This window comes from Platichthys flesus, chromosome 24 (genome assembly GCF_949316205.1).
Source record: "Platichthys flesus chromosome 24, fPlaFle2.1, whole genome shotgun sequence".
NCBI classification, from domain to species: Eukaryota; Metazoa; Chordata; class Actinopteri; order Pleuronectiformes; family Pleuronectidae; genus Platichthys; species Platichthys flesus.
Window position 1 is genome coordinate 7,347,669 of NC_084968.1, and position 22,017 is coordinate 7,369,685.

Consider the following 22,017-nt stretch of genomic DNA (forward strand, 5'->3'; position numbering starts at 1 on the left):
ATTCCCCCTCATCAAGATCTGTGGTTGAGAGTACAAACCAAAGAAAAAAAACTGTGTTTAGTAAATGATTGCAAACAGGAACGGAAGTTTTACCACAATTAACTTACATTTCCCGCTATCGCTGTGCTCCAGAGTACGGTGGTGAAATAGCATTGGTTTGGTAGATTCACTATGGTCTGAACAACAAAGAAGTTGTCGAACTAGAACGGCACTCAGTAGAGTGCATACCTCCGCCAAGCCCCAACAGTCCTCTTATGAAACCACATTTACATTGGCTAGATTCTGATTTCACAATGTTAAAGAAAGTGAAAACTATTTCTTAGATCGGCCCAAAATTAAACAGTTTTTTTCTTGGCCCATGTCCCAATCCTTCCAATAAGTCTTTTAGAAATCCATTCAGCAGTTTTTGCATGATCCTTCTAACAAACTTAACAACCAACAAACCAACAAACTAACCGACAAACAAATCAACAAACCAACCAAGTTACAGACTGATAGGGCTGAAAACATAACATCTTTGGCATAGGTAATAATCAGACTCTGCTCTTTCTTGTATATATTGTTGTGTGATGAAAACTGAGAGGAGAGAATTCTGCGTTCGCTCCCACCTCCGCCCACCTGGACAATTACTGCGTGAAGTGGGTGTGATTGAGGGATTGTCTGGACCAAAAGGACACTTGTGACCCTATCCTTAATTTTCCAGGTCGCTGTGTGGGCCAACGATGGAGACGCAGTGTTCATCAGAGAATATACTCTGATTCGACGAGACCACCTCCCCGAAGAGCCTCTCCATGACGTCAGCCAAAGACCAGAGGATCCGGTAAGTGCCTGACCAAAAAAAACAACAGAAGAGTCCCCTCGGTCAATTTTCTTTATTTCAAACATGTACCTTTATTCGGACTTAAGAAAAACAAATCGATGTGTCAGATGAAACTATATCAGCCAATACATTGACGCAACACACCACACAAGAGGAGCAAAAAGTCAACCACATTACACCTTCATTATGAATACAAGTGAATGATGATCGTGGGACATTGGGAGAGGAGGTGTAGTCTGACTTTGGCTCACGTAGCTGGATGTGAGGCACACACTTTACACTCACAATAACACACAAGCACAAATGTTGCACGTTCCAGGGTTGGGTAGGCTTTTGGCATCACATGGCTCCCACTCTGTCATCACCTTTGATGAGACGTTAGTCCTGGCTGTAGCGTTTTTTCTTCCTTAAGCCGATCTCTCACCCAGATGTTTTATCTAATTGGGTGGGATGGAGGCTTGAGCTGCTTTTGTTACCTATCTCATTATACCCTTTGTGATGGGATTGGTCTTGGTCCAATTTCAGAGGAATATGTGAAAACTGATCTAAGGTTTTTGAACAATATCACGCCATCTCTATCAGGAATGCCATCTTGAGGGGAAGGTTAATGTTGCACTTTTCCATCCGCTGTGAGGACATAGTGTATTTGAACCTACTGTACTCTGTTTCATATCTCCTCCTCGGTAACGTGAGATTTAAAAAATCTTGCACACACATGTTTCACAACCTTTGTGACATCAATACACAGGTGCAAATAGGGTGCACTGGTGGTGAAAGAACACCTGGTTGAGAATAGGATATATCTTTATTTTTCACAAAAGCAGATTAGTCTTTGGCTCACCAAACACAAGAAATCAACCCTGTAAAAGCTGTTTAAATTATAATGATTTATAAAGTCTTCCTTTTTTTCAGTCAGTAACCTTATAAAACAACGGCTAATTGGCTAAAATGTCTGGCTTTATAGAAACTGGAGGGAAAAAAAGCTGAAATTTCACATCAAAATCTGATGCTATGACAAAGACAGGAACATAAAAAAAAAAATCAAAGTCAGATTAGAATCATTCACTGGTGAATTGAAGTTTTCTCATGTTTATATGAAAGACAGCACAGAACAAAGGGACTAACTAAACTGTGGAGTTTTGCTGCATTTATGATGCTGAAACGCCTTCAAAGGAGCAGACTCGCGGGAGCCACACGACTGATTCCTCTCAGCACTCAGCTGGTTTCGGTCTCAGTGCCTCTGCAGCCCTGTTCTATGTTGGATCGTGGTTCAGTATTAAACTTGATCCCCAGCCAAGACAAGCGCAGCTTAATTAGCAAGCAACCCAGGATGTAGATCTCAAACTGTATTCACTTTCCCTTATTTAACTTCATGAGCGTGTGCCAGGGTCGGACGGTGGGCAATAGGACTGACCCTCCCAGCACCCTTTACCCTATCCCCCATGAGGGCCACAGATGAATTGTTCTCTCCGAAGGAAAGTGTTTTTCCTGGCAGCCCCACCACGAGCTCAGTCGATGGAATAGTGCTGTCTAAAGCAGCTGAGGCCTAACATACCTTTCTAAATTAATCCATATTTATTTTTGCGATGGCAAGTATGCACTGTAGACCTTCAAGAATGTCAGCAATCATAAACAAATATTAAATAAGTCTATTGGGTTGGGAAGTTCCTGAATGGTAACGTGAGGGGGGGTCTGATGGCTGAAATGTTGGCGGCTGAGTCTGAGCAGGTCTTTTTTTTTGAATGAGAGAGTGTAAAGATAAACAGAGAAGCTGCTCATAAATCTAGCTACAAGTATCCCCACTCGTTGTTTGGCCGTGAGTGAAGTTTTCCAGCATGTTCGTTTGAGCTGCTGCAAAGTTGCGGCAGTAACTCAGTCAAAAGATGTCATAAAGTGGTGTTAAACACTTTGCTAAGCTTTGTTAAATGATCAGATTTGTTGTCATGTATGACTCCTCTTCATTAAAATGTCTGAAAATGACTAGGCCTATTATGTATTGAGTTGAGTTTGGTGAACAATGTCCTAATTCTTGTCTGTCATGGAAATGTCCTTTTGATTTGGTAGCCGCACAATGGCATTGTACATATTCCCTTTTGTGCGTGTGTAAGCTTCGTTGTTGGGCATGGTTAGAATTGTGATTGCTTTTTAAAACAACTTACTCTAACTGGTAGAAGGACAGGTCTGGATCTTAAGTAATCAGAGAAACAAGCAGATGGAACGTTGGCAGCAGTGCGGCTTACAGCCTTGATGAGACGTCCTCCTCTTTAAAAGTTGAATTAGAATTGAAACTTTAAAGGTTAAAGTGGAGTTTGAGTCATTGTATAGATGAAACCGCAAAGTTGGGAGATAATTCACTGGGGCTTGGTCACTCTGAGGGACGTCTTTCCCTTTCCATGTCGTCATCTGATCAGTTGTAATGTAATAAATATTTAGGATTGCAGCTTGAATAAAAAAACAATCATTAACCCGTAGTAAAGAAGTGCACATGAACAAGCTACTTATGCAGAAGCACTATGGACTCAAAAAATAGACTGAGTGCTTATAATTAGTTCCTATGCCCTGCAATCCACTTCACGCTGCACTTAGGGTCAAGCTGCACTGATTGCTGCTGTGGGTCACATTCTCTGTCAACCACGCCAATAACAGCCAGGATATTATGGGTTGTGACAGTTAAGTGCTGGTAATGGCAGTCATTAGAGCCCCACTCTACAGTAAAGACCTGAGGCCCGCTGTGAGGACACTTCCACTCTGCCTGTCTTTACACGTTTCATGGAATGGCGCTTTCATCCTCTCGCACTTGTTTGGTTTTCTCACCTTTTCTCCCCCTGCGTTCGTCTGGATGCTTTGTTAGACGTCTCTCTTCCTCTCTGCCCTTTGTCTCTCTCGCTTTATCACATGCCCGAGCGATCCAGGCCTTAATGTTTTTACATGCTCAATTGCACTTCAGGCAGCTACAGTCATGGGCAGTTCCCCCCCCCTTTTTAAAAACCTCGAGGGTGAGCAAATGTCGAGACGGTTCAGGGTGTCGGGGGTTTGGAGTAATTGGGTTTGGGCAAGTGGGGCCAAGGGCCAGTCGGGTCGTCAATCAGGGGCAGCACTCGGTGACTGGGGCAGCAGCGGCTCACAGACAGGGAAGCCCATTGCTCATTTGCACGCCGACTTGGCAGCTGTGTTTTGCATGTCGCGCCAGGTGGAGGGGGCAACGGTCTTGCACAATTGAACACTTCATTTATCTTCATTAAAAGGATGGGCATGTTCGTTTTGGCAGTCGGGGAGGATGTTTAGCCTCAAGTTATTTCCTATTGCGTGCTGTGCCCCCTGGTGATAACACCACTTCAAGTCGAAGCTTTAACTTTTGCTTCCACCCTGTGGAGTTTTTGTCCACTGGCAGTGCTATTGAGCATGGCTTTTAAGAGAAGGACCCAGTGTTTGCTCGTATCTCTTGCATGTGCACATATGGTTTCACGCTATTTACAGTTTGTGGCTTCAACATGTGGCTTAGAATCATAGTAATGTGCCAAAAAAGCAAGGAAGTAGAAGATTATTCAGCAGGTAAACATGGACAGTGTTTGTACAAGGAAAGGATATGGGAATAAACCACAGGTTTCGAATTCTCCCAAACTAATCAGCTCTGTAAATGTTAAATAAGGAAGGAAATAGATTTCTTAAATACACACACTGTGTTTTGGTGAGAAACAGTGAATGTTGACACAACTTCATAAAAACACCAGACGTCACTTTTCGAATGGATCGTCGGACACTTTGGGGGGAAAAAGCTTCTTAGCAGTCTTGCTGAACTCTACAATGAATACGCAGCTGGATCTAGCAGATGGTTTGTTTAGCTTTGCATAAATGCCTCCCCAAATTTCTAAAAGGAGAACAGAGATGTGTGAAAAGTTTTACAGGGATTATGGGCCAAGCTGTTTCTCGAACAGGACCAGTCACTTCCTGGAGTCTCTGCTGGTTGTGGGACAGTTGCCGATTCAAAAAATTGTTCCCAGGGCGACTTGATACCTGGATGGTTAAAGCACATATAGTATAGATGCTCTCAAGCAGCAGGTTTCCAAAGAGCTCTATTCTCAACCAAAACAGCAGAGTTTGCCTCGGACAACATCACCGACCTGCAGAGCCTGAATCCCCGGCCCAGCCCCCGTTTCTGTCCGTTATCTGCATTCATGTTGTCAGTATTCTTGCACAGCTTCCAAAAGCTTATGGTCACAGATGAAGTGGAGCAGTACCGTAGGAAAGTGTGGGGGGCAGTGTAACCAAAGCGAGACGATTATAAGACAATGATGGATCTTTTGGAGGAGACTCTTTAAGAGAAACCTCACCCAGGCACAAAGAAAACTACTAAATAGAATTCTTTCTGCGTGTCTTATATTGATTTACAACCCCTTCAATACACAACAGATATGGACACAGCACTCACCTCTATCCAAACTTACACAAGGCCTCCCATCACTCTCTTTTGAAATTGTAGCTGGGGCTCATGATTATTCATCTGACTTGTTTACTTCAGGGCAGTTAACCTCTGGATCAGTCCACACAGCACTGACAGTGACTGAGTTGTTTGGAAACACTGCCCCAGTGTGAAGCTGCTCCTGCTGTAGCTGTATTGGAAAACCTTGGGTCCAAACAGTGAACTAATAACTGCTTTTGTGATGCCAGCTACAGCCGCCATGAATGCCGGTGTTTGTTTTTGCATAGCCAGCAATCTGAACGATACCCTTACTCTGTTGAGAGTTGTTTTGCGAGACAGGCCAGGACAAGAGTTTGAGAGAAATGATGTCCGTTGTGCATTTTGAACTAGAAAAAGAAAGGCCTGAACAGCCGAGCGGTGAATTGAGAGAATTTTTGCCTTGTTGACTTGTTCGCCTTGGCTGGCTGAGTGGCGTTTGGCACATGCAAGGGCTGTTTGGAGCTTTGGCTCCAGCGCTCTTGAAGAAAGTGCTGAGTGCTGGTGAATGTGGTGTAAAGCCACGTGGCTTGGGACTGTGGATCTTTCTATCGACCCTGTGTTTGTTCCCTCAACATATGTGTTCAGTAAAGCCTTGGCTCTGGCGCAGCGAGTATCTCCCGCTGACTTGATGTGGTCTCACACCAATGCACTGTGGGTAGTGGAGTGGTGCTGCTGAGGTAATGCCACCAGGGACAAGAGCTCACCACAACACCCACATAACAAATGTGGCTGTGTATGAATGCATGCAGCCAGTTGTGTGTCTGTTGCCGGCTACTGTTGGGTGCACGCTACCCTCTTCAGAGACACTTGCACAGCAAAACCTTTGAGATATTCAATACTGTGGTTGTTTGTGTTTGCACGCTGGCTTGTGCATATACTGTGCCGTGCAATATGGCAAACCCATGTGTTCATGATTACTACGCCTTTGGCATTCAACACTATCACATGTCGCCTCGCTCATGCACAGCATCCAAAACTATGTCTTTGATTAATGCGCCCTATCTCCTCTTCCTCCCCTGTCATCCCCTGTGCTCCTTTCTCCTCACCCCCTGCAATATCTTCCTCCATCGGCGTGTGAAGGCACGCACACAATTTCCCGCAGACTGATTGATTTGTAATTGTTTACATTGCAGGTCGCACTCCCTGTTGCAGATGTTTATCTTCGAGTCCATGTTCGACGTGCATTCACAGAGACGTGCACAGACACAAACAGAGACAAATCTTGTACAATGGGGATGTGTTGATGCCAAAAAGTTTCATCCAGGAATTTTTGGATGTCAGCTCTGGGGTTTTGGCACTGCGTGTGCTAATTGCCTCCAAGTGGAGGCGATTGTTACTATTAGGCCTCTTATTTTCTGGTTGTGTATGTGTCTACGGGCGTGTGGGCAGGATAAGTCAAGGCCTTTGCCATGAATGTGGTTTCAGTCTGGTTAAGTAAGATTAACAAGCTAAATTAAATTGTGTCACAAACAAGGAATAATGCAGCCAAGCGATAACATCTCGGTCTGACGAGCTCACACCCAAACTCTGCGACTGAATCCTGCTCTAAATACATTCAGCAGAGAACGTTGCTTTTCAAATAGAAACAAACTAACTGCAGGGGTGGCATTCTAACACGTTAATAACTTCAGCAGCTCTCCAATGTAAGCGTCTCTAGGAATCGTTCGTAGTGGCCACTTGGCTCCAGCAGCCGTGTGTAGCCACTCTCCAGTGTAAGCAGCGGTGTTATCCTGAGTTACAGCACTAATTACCTGCTGTTGAAGGATCCCTGCCACCCATGCGGAGCGGAGTTTAGGTCAAAACAGTGGGAAAGGTGCAACTCGAAACGGATCCCTCTCTTTAATGTGGGCTCTAATCGCTGTGTGTGGTGGTGGCTGGGCATGTACAGAACAGTAGCAGAACAAACATACACATCTCCCAGCTGTCCTATCTGGAAGACCACGTCCTGCTCTGCTTTCTGTACAACTGGTTTGCTGGTTTGCTAAGATTTAGCTGATTCCTGAAACTGTATTTTGATGCTTGTGTTAGTCCTCATCTGAAGAAACGGAAGGAGGTTCCCGATTAAAATCCCGTTTTTTTCCCAGGGTATTTCTGTGTGGAGTTAACATGTTCTCCCTCTGATCACTTGGGTTTTCTCCGGTTACTTGGCTTCCTCCCACAGTCCATAAACATGTAGATTGTGATTAGGTTAATTGGAGACCATAGACCATTTATGTGATTGTGAAGGGTCTGTTGCCGTTTGCTGGCCCTGCCCGGTCCGGGGTGCACCCCTGGCCTCTCGCCCAATGCAATTTGTGATTGGCTCCTGCGATCTTAAAAGAATAGGTTATACATATAATGGATCGATGTATCAAGGATCCAATTGGTGCCGCTTTTATGAAACAAGTCTTTTGAAAGCCTTTATTATCATGGCATATTTAAACTGTTTGATTAATTGATGAAGAGAAAATAACCTTTTTGAGGATTAATTAATTATTTGAGCCCTTTTGGAGTAAGATTTGCCGCTTAAACATATTTAAGAAAAAACTTGGTCAGTGAAAATTAGCAATATTATTGTAAAAGTATTACTTTGCAGTCTTGACAAACTTATGATATTTCATAGACCAAGACAAATAATCAGTGAATTGAGAAAACAAATACTAATCATTAATGAAAACATTCAGTAGAGCCAATGCAAAACCAGATCTGGATAATGATGTGGATCCCAAGCAAACTCATAGATGTCAGCACCATACATAAGATTCTTAAAAATCAAGAGCCGTATATAATTCATATATATCCTGAGAATCCGTCTCTCTAACCAGATCCGCACCAAAATGAAATGGGTTCTTTCCATGAATCATCCATTAGTGCAAATCACTTCAGTAATTGCATAATCCTGCTGACAAACAACAAAAACGAACAAACAAAACCAACAGACGCAGATGGAAACCACCTCCTTGGCAATAATCATTACTTGCAGCCTAAATTACTGAATTACTGTCTGTGCACTGTTTCAATAAAAATGAGTCAAAGCCACAATCGTAAATAAAGTTTAACCTGGATCTCCGGTTGCATCCATCTGCTGCACAAACAAGGGCATTATAAATATATCTGCAACATGGATTTTGTGGTGTCATCATCCATGTAAGTTCTCTTTTCTTTCTCATTTCAAATGTGTGCCAACAACTCAGACAGTTTTCTAAGTCCAGTTGTATTTTTTTTTGTTATAAGGTTGCAATGATCTGCATTTTCATATTCAGCCCTCTGGGCATTTTTTTTTCAGATTTTGCTGCATTATCAACTACATCCTTCACCTCACTCAGCAAGTCCTTTTGGATGAGAGCACAAGCCGTCCTTCCAGAATGTAATTTATACTCGTCAGAGCTTAAAGCAGCAGGGCTCGTCTGAGTTGTGTTTTCTTGAGGGAATTTTTTTGGGGGGGGTTTTAAAGTTCTTATAGGCCGGCACTAAACTCTGCACCTCTGGCTGCGCAGGACTTACAATATATTGGAAGAAGGTCTGAAAGGGGTGGTCTTGCTCCGGTGCATGCTGAGCAGCCATCGCTGCAGACATTGTAAGTAACGCGAGCGCACACATGAGAAAATCAAGACCATGAAGTGCATGAGCACGGACCTGCAGCAGGGCCACAAACACACCAGACACACACATGCGTGCACGTTCACAGAAAGCTCCCTCGCTCTCAGGGAGCCCTGGGAGAGAATGTAATCTGTTCACAAACCACAAAATTGAAAAATTGCTCTGACACCCTTCCAAGCTGAGAAGTGAACAGCGCTTGCAACACAAGGAGGCGTACTTAGACGCAGCTTTACACAACACAGAGGTAAGCCTTTGACTTCAAATTAGCATAATGAACAGATCCCTGTAGGTCGTCTGCGAAGATTCCTTTGAGTCACTTTCTCTCCATTTAACTCTTTTGCTGAGCATGCATATCTATTCTTGTGCAGGGAATAAAGCAGCAGTGTGCTTGCGAAGAATTTTTGGAACCGGGACACACTGCAGACCTTCCAGTCATTTTTAAGGCATGAACTATATATTGAGTTGTATTTCATATTGCTCGAGTTTCTTTGAATAAACTTTAAACTAAAATGTTTTAAAAGCTGTTATTTTGTAGATTGTGATATTAAACTGGGTAAAATGGAGGCTCCCAAAGCTGACCCGCACTGAAATCTGGAATTTTTCCCGGAATTTTCTGGAGGGGCTATAAGTGAGAACACAAATGTTCGACACAGTGGTTCGGCTGGTCAAGCACTTGTTAGCGTTACCCAAAGAGCCGATGAAGGCTTATTTTCTAGATGCCTTACTGCTTACTAACTTCTGTTTGTGCACTGTATTCTTTTTTTTTTTTTTGGCTGCAGTTTTGCAATCAAACAAGAAACTCAAGTATCCAAAGGAAACTTTAAGAGCGAATGGTATAATAATGACCTCTCGCACAATTCCCAGCACCACTGATGAGTAATGGACACGTTGTGTTTGAAGGATTCAATGCTCTTAATCAGCACAAGCCTTTATTAGAAAACCTTTTTTCTCTCCCCTCCGGAAACATACACAGGCCCGAGACGACTTGTTTTCGATGACGTGGCCTTACAGTCTTCCATGAATCATGCATGTTATACCCTCTTACTTGTATGACTAGCTGTGTGTAGTGGAAGCTCAATTATTGTCAGTGCCCCCTCGAGTTTTACTAAATGCTCTCGGGCTGATTGTGAGCGCTGCCCCGTTCTCTGAATCGAGGAAAAAAAACGTTTCTGTTCATCCGGCAACGTGGGATTAATTCCGATGATGCTTCCCAGATGCATGCACCGTACGCTGAGTTTGAAGAAGCTAATATGTGAAGCAGTTGAGGCCAAAAACATTTTAAAGAAGCAGGATTTTTATGTTTGTCTGTGTTTTTTTTCTTTCTTTTCCACCCGATTGACCAGCTTTAGAAACAGCCTCACCTTGCTGTTGCCTGTTAAGTTTTCTTATTTTTATTATAGTTGATTCAAACAGTAGGAAAAAGAAACAGGGTAAAGAAAAAAAGCTCTTCTATCTGTAAGTGCTGGAATAGCACGTGGCGCTATAGGAAGGGCGTTCCCTCACTATTTGCATACCACCCGCTGAATCCCGACCACACTCCCAATGAAAGTGACACAACGCAATATTGAAGTGTCCAGATTCATGAGCCAATGACAAGATGACGAAGGTCCCGCGATGAAAACATTGTCTGGGGTCCACGGGCCGGGAGCCAGGGTGTTAGTTGACCCAAGACAACTCTTCCTTTGTCGCTCCCCTGATGAAATGTCTGCATTGTGTTGTTATACGGGGGTGTCTGTAAAGAGAGTCTGTCTGTGATTTATAGTATTAATCTTCGCATCAGTGTGGAGCCAAATGTGAATATATCTGTGGCAACAATATGAAGCCATCAATCATACGATCACTGAAGAAATAATTAATATTGTGCAGGAAGTAAGCGGGAGCTCATCTCCAATAAGTTAGAAATGAACAGCTTACTGGAACAGATTTAAGAAAGGAGGACAAACATCTCTTTCAGCGAATTCCCACTGACCTCTGCGAATGTTAGAAACAGTTTTATTTCCTCTAAGTGAAGAATATGCTGTATACTGTTGGGTTATGATTTGTGGCGCCTCTGGTTTTTACAGGTTGAGCCGCAAGCAAATGAGCAGCATCAGTTTTTCTGAATGACCTCACTGGGCTAATGATAGGGGGAGTTGGAGTGCGGCTGAGGAGCGTCTCCCCTCTCCTCCGTCTCTCGCCGGGATGCCGTCGATGATGGAGTGATGGGAGGTGAGGGAGGGTGGGAGAGAGGGAGCGCGGCGGATGAGGGAGAGCGATTTTAAAGGCTGGCGCTATTTCGCCCTCAATTGCACGTCTCCTCGAGGCAAAGAGACACCAATTAGAGGGAGGCGTAGAGTGAAGCCCCGCTAGATGAGCTCAGCCTGCGGCTCCTGTCTGGCATACATGCACTCGCGCACACACACGCACTCGCACTCGCACTCACGCACACACACACACACACACACACACACACACACACACACACACACACACACACACACACACACACACACACACACACACTGGCTGCTTCTCTTGCAAGAATTTGATGAGGATACGCCAGACAGAGAAACAAATATTTTGTCTATACGTGCTATGTGATTTTTTAAATGTGTACATATGTGTGTGTGTGTGTGTGTGTGTGTGTGTGTGTGTGTGTGTGTGTGTGTGTGTGTGTGTGTGTGTGTGTGTGTGTGTGTGTGTGTGTGTGTGTGTGTGTGTGTGTGTGTGTGTGTGTGTGTGTGTGTGTGTGTGTGTGTGTGTGTGTGTGTGTGGGTCCGTGGGTCCGTGGGTCCGTGGGTCCGTGGGTGGGAAAGAGGATTTATTTGAACACCCTCTTATTTTCAGTTTGTGTAAACCTCTGGCACACTTGAGAAGGCTGAAACCACCCCACACACTGATCATACTGCAGGTATACCCCCTGTGCATGTACTGAGTGTGTTGAAGGGTGGGGGGGGGGGGGGGAACTTAGAGCTGGAGATGATATTCGAAGCTGTGGGAATCATGCTCTGTTCTCCTGCTGCCGCTGCAAACAAGTCATGACTTAACGTTTTACCGATTGCTGGGAGACATTTTCCATGACTCTGTGTAATGGCTGAGGCCAACGTCTCATATGCCACATTTTGCAGCCATTACATTACTCTTCTTTAGTTTTTGAGCAAATGTTGACGCTCCCTGTGAAATGAACGGAGGGTTTGGGTTAGGGCTGTTTTAGCAATAAGCCTGTAATTGAACTTGCAGTGTTGTCGCTCAGACACAAGATGCTGCTCTTGAGCTTTAAAGGTGGCAAAACCCATTATTTCAGGTGTTGAGAGGAAGGTTTGTGCAGCTGTCGAGGATGAATGATGAAAAGTGTGGTTGAATACCTAGAGTGCACTTGTTCAGCATCTCTAACTCATGTCCAATGTCATGGAATATTTAGGCTTTTGAATGGGATGGAATTACATTTCTAGTTGACTAAAAAATATAAATGTATTTATCCATTTATTTATTTGTTGGGGCCGTTGATACTTTTTTGCTAATCGGTCATATTTAGTTTTGGTGGGATTTTGGTGTTGTGTTGGTTTTTGTCTGTTCTTGGGTGAGTTATGCTAAGTCTTGGGTGTATTAAAAAAAAATGACTTGGGCCTAAAAGTTGCACACACGTCTGGTCTCCTCGTACTCATCTTCATCCTCTCCTCGTCTTCGTCCTCTCTTCACTTGTACTTACAGCTGTAAGTACAAGTACTTACAGTACTTACAGCTACTTACAGCCCCCAAAGCTTCTGGGAAAACAGGGTCGAGGTTTTGTTTATGTGGGGATGGGGTTGCACTGATCCATCGCAGCTCTTTTCCTGTGCAGTTACTCTCCAGACATGCATCCAAATGTTTCCTCTCCCTCTCCATCACCTGCACAACCTGACACTAAAGTTATAGGAGGACACGTGAGGTCACTTTCTTCATTTTGTTTCGTAAACTGCGAAAGAGAAATGTGATGTAATTTTCTCTTTTCAGAACTATGACGGAACATAACCCAAATCGTGACTTCTGCAATATAATCTAGCTTTTACTTTGAAGGAGTGACATATTACATCTTACACACACACACACACAAACACTGATTGGTCACTATGATACAATTTAAAGGAGACTTAAATGGAATATCCTGTTACCGTGAATTAAATTGTGGAAAATTGTTCTCCGGGTTTGAACATTATTGGAAACAGTTTGGATAATGCCAATTCACAAAACAAGAACATATCTAACATAGGTATAGTTGTTTTGACACATTTTGAATGAATGATTGTTACGTATTACATCTTTAATACCACTTGCATGAATCATGTTACCAAAGTGTAAAAATCACAAAATAACCTTAAAGTTATGTTGCTACTTGGTTAGGACAGACCGAATATCTCTTAAACAGATGAATGATGTCTCCACGCAGCGTTCACTTGGCACCGTCAATCATCACGGTTACATCCAGAGCGGTGATGTCACCCCTTTTTCTTGCGGTCATACATCTTGGACTGCGAGTTCCCTGCAGCTCGGTGTGTTGTGTTGCTACAACAGCCTCCCGTCTTGTTTGTCTTCCAGAGGAGTCTCAAGGCTCCTCTTCGCTGTCGGGTAGGCGTCTGAGTGGGAAATGTGGCAGGAAGGATGGGCACTTTTAAGTTGTGTTTATCTTTAGGCTTTGGTCAGAAACCCATACGTGTTCCTCGGGCAATATTTCCCACAGGCGTGTGAGTGCTCTTTTCCATATAGATCTGCTCTATAGCTTAAGATGGGCTGAGCTGAAACGCAATCCAGTGAGTTTCATACACGAGGGATGGAAAGAGAAAAAGGCGACTTGATGGAGTGACAGTGTGACAGAGGCTCAAAGAGGGAAATGAAATGTGGCTAAACTGAGTCATGAGCTCCTTTCCCAGCCTTTCGTCTCTTTCATGATGTCTATCTGTCTCTTTCTCTGTTTGCATCTCTGCGTTACTTCATTATCTTTTCAATATTTGTGTTAATACTTGGATGCTCAAGCTCTGTGTGCCTTATGCTTTTGTGGCTGCATCTCAGACACTCAAAAGACTTATTTTTCTGTTTTTTGTTCATTGTTTTTGGGAGTTTTTATTTATATGGTGAAATTCATGCAGAAATTGCTACAAATTTGCTCAACAGTAAAGCAGATATAAACATATGTGATAAAACAGGAATTTATTTAATTTAATATGAACACCAGGTGGAGACAAAAAGAAACTGGATAAAATAGGTAATCATCAGGTATAACGCAGGAAAACTAATCAGTCCCCTTCATTTCAATCAAGCTGCAAGAAAGTCCACACACTCATTTCCTGATACAGATCATAAAATTCCATGAATTATTATTTTTCTCACAATGTTGTGGGGGGAAAAATCCTGGATCTGCACCAACATGTTTTGGCATTCCTCCTGGACCTATAAGGCATCCTTCGTGTCATTTTTGTGTAATCTTGCATGCAAACAAACATTAAAACAAACAGTCAAAAACTTCCTTGATGTAGGTATTAAATAATAAACAGCCTGATGAGAAAAAAACGAAACAACCATTATAAGTAAGAAACCGGTCAGGAGAAGGTTATGGTAAAAAGATTTGTCTTGAGGTGTCTTTTGAAAACGTCTTGAGAGTTTCAAATTGGAGTGTGTGGAGTGATTTTTACGCAAGCAAATCTTTTCTACACATTATTGAAATTCTTTCTAAAGGTCATTTTTGTACTGAGCCTCATCGGGGCCCATGTTTCCACTTAATCATGATCATTAAAATGTGATTATTTTGCTTCCTCTCTCTGAGACCTCCAGCGCGGAGGCAGTGATCAGGGAAATCTGAATAATTTGCTTGGAGCATAAACGACTGTGGTTTGTGGCATTTTTCTCAGATCATACAGTGAGTGTTTCAAATTTGAACAATAGTCAGAACAGAGACTAATAGCCTGGGAGGTATTAAGATGAAAATCAGATTCTGTGCATGTAAAAAGATTTCTGTGTTTGTCAAAGGGAATTGGAACAACGTGCTGGAGGTGTCATCCATTTTCTTCTTAAATCATTTCCATGTTTGTAGGTCAGGTGCAGGTCACAACAAGGAACTGAAGCACGCACGCCCCTGTGCTCTCCCCGCTATTGCATCATCATTTAACCGAGTGAAAAATGTCTGATTTCAAAGGGACGCTCCGAGGGTCAAAGCCTCCTACGACCACCTTTATCATATAACCATCACTCTCTGTTATTGTCTCGGCGCCAAAGACAACACGCAATACATTTTCAGCGATGAAAAACACATGGTCCCGATGTGACTCAATTTTGGGGTTAAAAACTGAAACCTAACCCGCGTGCAGCACACACAGGGGATCAGACACGTCTTCCTGCGCCCTGAGAAGCTTCAGCTCACTTTGAGTGTAAACGCTCTGCGCTCGCACATCACGCTTAATAAGCCACTGAGACAAACCAGGTGCCTTTTTTATTTGGAGTGTCTGCGCTCGTAGATGATGCCGGGGGAACCGTTGTGTCTCGTTTTCTCAATTATGAACGAGGTTAACGAGAGGGCCTGTTTCATGTCTGCCCTTCAAGTACGTATGCTCCACAGCTCTGACCCGACTTTCTCTCAGTCTCCTCACTCAAATTATCCGTTTGCTTTTTTCGATATTTACAGCATTATCCAAGTTTTTGAGCACCAACCGTGGTGATTTAATTTTTGGCACTAATTTCCCCTTGTAACTGGTCATTTCATAAGCTGCTCTGGATCCTGACATGATCGCGCATGTCATATTTACAGTTGTGCAATCCTGATGGAGGCTGTTGCAGCCAAAAATCTTCGGTTTCACAGTTTTGATTACTGTAAATGGCTGCTGCAAGCGGCTGCATTATTATTTCCGTCATAACTCAACATTTCCCAGACAGCCCCGGGAACAAGCTGTCCTGGGTTTGTGTTCATCAACTGTAGCTGGTCCTAACTAACTTGGACCAAATTACATTTCTTTAATGGGGAGGATTGAGTTATCAAACTGCTCAATGCAGAACAAATGTCCAGTGATGTGAAGAAGAGCCTGTTTTAAGTTGCTATAAGGGCAGAGAGGAAGGATTTGGTTGTAATCCAAACTTTGATTGCCGTCACAGTGGCTGAGCTGTTCAGTCATTCTCAAACATGCTGCCAAATTCTGAGCTTTGAGTTGTGACAAGTTTTAATTCCTGTCAAACTCGGAGAATCCCTGGGGCTCAGAGGTATTGTACTAGAAGTATACAAGAGAAAATAACACAGTATTAAGTGAACATTGATGTGTTGTTCTCCAAAAAAAAGTCTGAGTCCCCACTTAAAGAGCTGTGAGATGAGCACCCTCTCAGATTTTCGTTTGCTACGTTTAAGCCTGGTGTCCACACTACACTGGGATGCTTCCCCCAAAGCAGTGGAACAGCCATGAATCTAGCATCAGAGTGATTTATTTTGAAAGGGACGAGGAAACCAAAACAAATGATTCACTCAGACAGGAAGGAGGGATGACGAGGGCCAGGATGCGTGTCGAATGTGAACAGCCCCAGATGAAGCGGTGACGTCCTCGGTTCAGTTTCACGGGACGAGGGGGAGAGAGGATGTGTCACCGCCATGCAACCTACAGCAATATCAGATCTGGATGGGAATTATTGTTTATTGCATTTATAGTTTTATAGTGTGTATATATATATAATTCATGATGTTTGAATGATTTAAACAGCATACAGACTAAGTGACCCTTTCAGGTACTTGACTCTTTGGAGTTAGCTTGAAATTTATTTTTATTGAATATTTAATGACAGACCTGGATGTAAAAACATTGAGGTACAAGGTGTAAAGCAAAGGAACTCATGGGTCCAAAGCATATAGTTGATTATTTTATGTTAGATTTAAATTTCTAGTTCCATCAGGTTAAAAGTGCACTGATTTTGAGGGTAGCAGAACAAACTGAAAACACAAGATTTGGCAAACAAGCTAATTTGGATTTGTATATCTGGCCACTCCACATATGCAAAATGATCCTTTTCAGTCCTGTTTTAGTCCCCACCAACTCCCATGGGGAGTATTAGGTTCTTTAGCTGATGCTCATTGTTTTCTTTTGTTAATTCACAAACTTTCAGGTGGTTTCCTGGTTTCTTGCTTTGTAAGGTTGTCACTTTTTCCAAAAATTAAGTATGAGCAATTATGACTTAATGTGTCATTTGTTCGAATCTATTCAAATACCAAGGTTGAACATTTTAGGTTGATCCGCTTGTCTGTAGTCATATCAGCTGAGGACGGCTTCACCTGCAAGTGTACTCTATTTTCAGAGCAAAACAACAACTATTACTGGCCACTTCAAGAGGACGTGCAATAGGTCAAGCTCATATACATAATTATTTGATTCTGAGTTTGGGTGATGCACATAAACTCTTCTGAAATGCTATGATGTCCAGGTGATATGTTAATCAGGGGACCGGTCAAGCCATAAATAAGCCGAGGTGCTTCAGCGTCTGGACAGATCTGGATGCGGATCCCACGCTCCCACGTTTCCTTCCAGCCCACCTTGGCGAACCAGTATAGCCGACTCCAGTGGCTTTACACAGCAAATTTATGCCTATCCCCTCCTGTAGTAACCTCCTTAAAACGCCACAATGGCCATGGTTGAGTTAGGGGGGAGTGTTGGTGGAGTGGGACCCTGATGAAGTTAGCCTGAAAGCTGCTAAAACATATGAGCTTTCCTGGATATGCTAGTGGGAAAAGCTTGGTGCTGTGAGAACGTATGAGCGCGGTTTCAGGAAGCAGTAAATGTCAGTGCTGATTCTTAATCACCTGCCACATTCGTCCTCTGTGCTGAGGGCTGCTTGTGGACTTTTAGAGGCTCTGGTTGGATCAGATTGTGGTTCCTGGCTTATACAAAATGTAACTTTAAAGAGTACGGTAAGTTATAATTAAATATTGCGTCACAGGTACAGCTTTTATGTTTTTTTAGTAAAAACATTAGTAATCATGCTGATGTGAGAATACCCTGTAAAGCACCACTGTCTCACAGAACGACTTTCATGACAGTGGGCTCTTGGTCTTGTTAAAGTAAGCAGATCGGCCATAGCTCACACAAACTGCACACATATGCGGGTTTAGATTAAAGCTATGGTTGGTAAGACTGGAAGAGCAAGAGCAGGCAACACTTTGAAAATATGTAACCGATACGTCCCGCCCCACCCCATCGGCCCTTGTGTCAAACCTACGTCCCCAAAAACACATGAACTGTCGGAAATCTGTAAGAAGCTGACTTTTCCCTGATCTGGCCATCGTCTCCTCTTTAGTGGTGTAAGTCTCTCTGGCTGAAGACTCCGGTCATGCGCAGTGAGTGCATGGGAAGGGTGGTAGGTTATTGACAGCCAATCATCTCAGTCCGGGTAACAGGTAAATATATTGTTATGGTGACACTATTTATCGATGGCCCTCAGGACATGGAAAGGAGTTCAACAACCCACCCTTTAAAACATTTAACATATCCTATTTATATTCTTTGCCCGGTTTTTGGAGCAGAAAATAAATCTATAAATTCTTTCGTGAATGAATAATGAAATGAATGCACTGTGAAGCCACCCAACGCAACCTCACTGGATGTTTTTGCTCCGTGCTATCCTGAACAACAAATCATTTGTTTGTCATTCATGCTGGTCAAAGTTCCGGGGCCAATATCCAGGCAGAACGAATGTCTTCCTTTGCAGAGCTGTTGGGGGAGTTACAGTCGGAGGGTCTACTGGTCTCCATGCCAGGAGAGATGGGTCCGCCCGAGGCCAAACTGGCGTTAGTCTTTCCCTCGAGCACATTATTTATCCCTAAAATGGCCTTGAATGCAGCATTGTTCTCTGTCCCACCTTAACCATGATGCAGTATCTGCACTAGGTGGATTTATGGCTCTGTAAATCTTTCATCTTCAGATTACCACCAAATACTGAAACCAAATATTGCTATCGCTTGCAAGACTCAATATTCCAATTGACCTCCGTTCTATATCAAGTACTGAATAATAGTAAATAATCACGAGAGTTGGCCTCATGTGGAAACAAATGAAATAAGATATAAAAAGGAGGAAATAAGAGAAACAAGAGATTTTTTTTAATGGTGCTGATGAAAGACAAAGAAGAAAATATGTAGGGAGTATTTCAGAGCTCATGCTGTAATCGAGCCAACTTTGAGTCGCCGCTGTCTACTTCACCTCCCATCTGGCTCAAATTGGTTTTAGCTGATTGTCGGCGAATTACATCTTTAGTTTAATCCTCTGGTTTTGGCGCGGCAGGGACGTGTGGTTGATTTTCAGCTGCAGGTCGTAAAACCCCTGTCCTGGTAAAACATTTTATATTGTGGCCCAGAAAGCTTTTTAAACAATGGCTTTGGTGTAAATCATGCCTGGAGCACATGCGTCGTTTGCGGAGGCGGTGGGAGGCTACCATTATCCCGCCTGGATCATTTAAGTCTTCTTGTGGGAGCCAAGGGTTTGGGCTCTTAGTGTAACTTAATGTCATTCCCTGGTAACCTTAGCTTCACTTGTCTCTCGCTATGAGGACTCATGGGCCTGTTAAGTCAGGTCATCACCTCATATTATTGCAATCTTTTAATTGGACTCTTTATTCTGCCATGGAGGAGAAGAAAGAAGGATCAGTTTGAACCCCTGTTGCTCGGGAAGCCTTCATGGTGTCTCTATACAAGACCCAGAAAACACATTCGGTTTCACATTTGTTTTATTTTTGCTCCGGGGGGGAACTTCTCCAGGGTCATTTCATCCTACAGAGAGTGATGATAGAAACAATGATGGTATATGTTTTGCAGACTTACAGGGATATCGGTTGGTCGGTTTTCCATCATTAAGCCAAGTGCAAACAGGAAACTTTAACTCGCATCAGTCTCTCCTCATAAGGATCAGCCACTCGGCCTGTTGAAATAACTGGCAATTTGACTGCGGTAATTTAGAGTTGTGGTGGAGCTTTCTACACTGTGGTCTTCAGTTGAAGGCTAATTTCTTTTTATGTACCATTTCGATTTGGACTGAAAATGTTTTTTTGTGAGGGCTAACGTGGGAGTTAGGCTGTTGATTGGCCCGTTCAGTCGGCAACCTCCCATCCTGTATGAATAAATCATCTCAACAGGAAGAGTTCCATTGCATCTTGATGTTTTGTAGCTTTTTGCTCGGTAGAATACAGCGCTGCGTTTTCTGCTTCAAATTAATTTCCAATACAGTCTCGGATGAATATCGTTTTCTCATGCTGCTATCGTGACTGTCTTATGCTTTACGACTGGACTTCCTTGTAAACGAAGATTTGCAGCCCCAGTCGCTGCATACCAAAGCAGCCACTGCCTCCTACTGCTGTCAATGAGTATTGCCCTACAGATACTTCAAGTGAGGCAGGTTAGGGATTCCCTTGTGAAAACTGACACAAAGTGATTAAAAGAAATAACCCCAAAAGAATGGTGGGGTGGGGGGCGGGCAAGGTCATCACATGAGATAACACCTTAATACATTTCAAACCAATATATGTGCTGAAATGTCCAGGGGGGCATATATATAAAGATGGACAATGAGACGGGTCCCCAAAAGTGATGCCAAAGTGTCTGGATCACCCCCCTGGTGGCTGGCTGCAGTATATGTCATAAACCCAGCTTCCCTGTCTTAACCAAGATGGCAGGGTTCACACCTAGGATATGTTAGCTTCATTTCTGGATAGTGGAGACATGTCGTCCATATTTATATCCAGTCAATGGGCGAGACACATAATCATTCATTGGATTCAAAATATCTTAACAAATCTCTATATTGGACTTAATTTGAAGGGATTGTTATATTGACATTACACGGACAAATAACTAAAAGATAACCTTCCTGTTTCAAAGATGAGCCACCATGTAGGTAGGCACTGGTTCAGAGACACCCTGAGGTAACCTAGTCAAACTGTTGGTTTGTCTTAACCTGCCGCACCGGATGATTTGTTACACATCTGGAAAGGCTTTGCTAGGTCATTAGAAAAAGGCAGGCGCTCTCGAAAAGTACTCCACAGGTGATTGGATGAACCCTCGCCGCCTATCAAGGATGCCGACACCAGGCGGGAGCAGTTTCCTTGAAGAGGACACTGCATTTATTATATACTTGATTCTGCACCAGCCCTGTCATCAAACCTATGACACGCCTGCAGCTGCTAATGGTTCCTCCCTCCTCAGATGCTGATTGAAACATCCAGTATGATGGCACAGCGATGGGACCCAAGTTGTGATGTGGTTATCCTTATACGGACAATCAGTTCCCTCAGCCATTTGCATGCTTCCCTTATGCAACCTGATATCCCCCACCCTCCTATTCTGTAAAACAACAACAGACTATATCACCGTCTTCACGGATTATTGTTTCAACTTTGAGGAGACACCTCCACCAGTGTTGTGGTAGAGATCTGGCTCCAAGTGAGTGTCAGTCAGACCCATTCATTTCCTCCTCGGGTGTTTGGTTTTAAACTTCGGGGCACATCTCCGATGCCGTGGTTTATTTTCTGTAGTCGTACATTTATAAATATGAGAAGGATTTCTTGTGAAAGCAAATATCAGAAGGTTATGGATTAAGGGTGCAACGTGGTGTGATTTCTCTGTCAGCCTGAGAAAACATGCACATGTCAACGTCCTTCCCCGCTGGCACCACAAAATGTAGTGTAGTAGATAATTGTGTGTGTGTGTTTGTGGTCCATGTGTTACTTATGTTGTGGGGACCTGCATCTATCGAAACAGTCACATTATGGGGATTTATGTTCCTTATGGGAGACAAAAAGTAAGTCCCAATAATGTTAATCATGAAATTCTTAAGGAAGAGACACGTTGGTTAAGTTAAGGTTAAGGGATGAGGTTAGACCATTAAGGACTATAGTTAAGGTTAAAGTAAGTCCCCTGGAAATCAATGTACGTCAATGCAATGTCCTTCAAAGAAACACAACTGTGTGTGTGTGTGTGTGTGTGTGTGTGTGTGTTAGCTAATTTACAGGATGTACTGACATTCCCCTCTAACAAATCAAACAAGCCTAAGTCCTATAGACTGTCAGCAGTGAGTTAAGACTTCACATTAAAACATTAAAACATGTGTGTGTGTGTGTATCAGTGCAACTTTGTATGTGTGTGTGTACTGGTTAAGTGTTGAGACAACCGCTGCGATGTTGTGATTAAGCATGC

At 43.2% G+C, this 22,017-nt stretch overlaps 1 protein-coding gene across 3 annotated transcripts in view; it reads left to right on the forward strand.

Annotated features, from left to right (window-relative positions):
• The window catches only part of LOC133949969 (ADAMTS-like protein 1), a 91,387-nt gene that overhangs the window by 30,478 nt on the left and 38,892 nt on the right, over positions 1-22,017 (forward strand). For all 3 annotated transcript variants that reach the window (XM_062384091.1, XM_062384088.1, XM_062384089.1), the window contains exon 2: positions 704-820. In XM_062384091.1, coding sequence (XP_062240075.1) covers positions 704-820 — 117 coding nt within the window. The remainder of the gene's footprint in view (positions 1-703; positions 821-22,017) is intronic.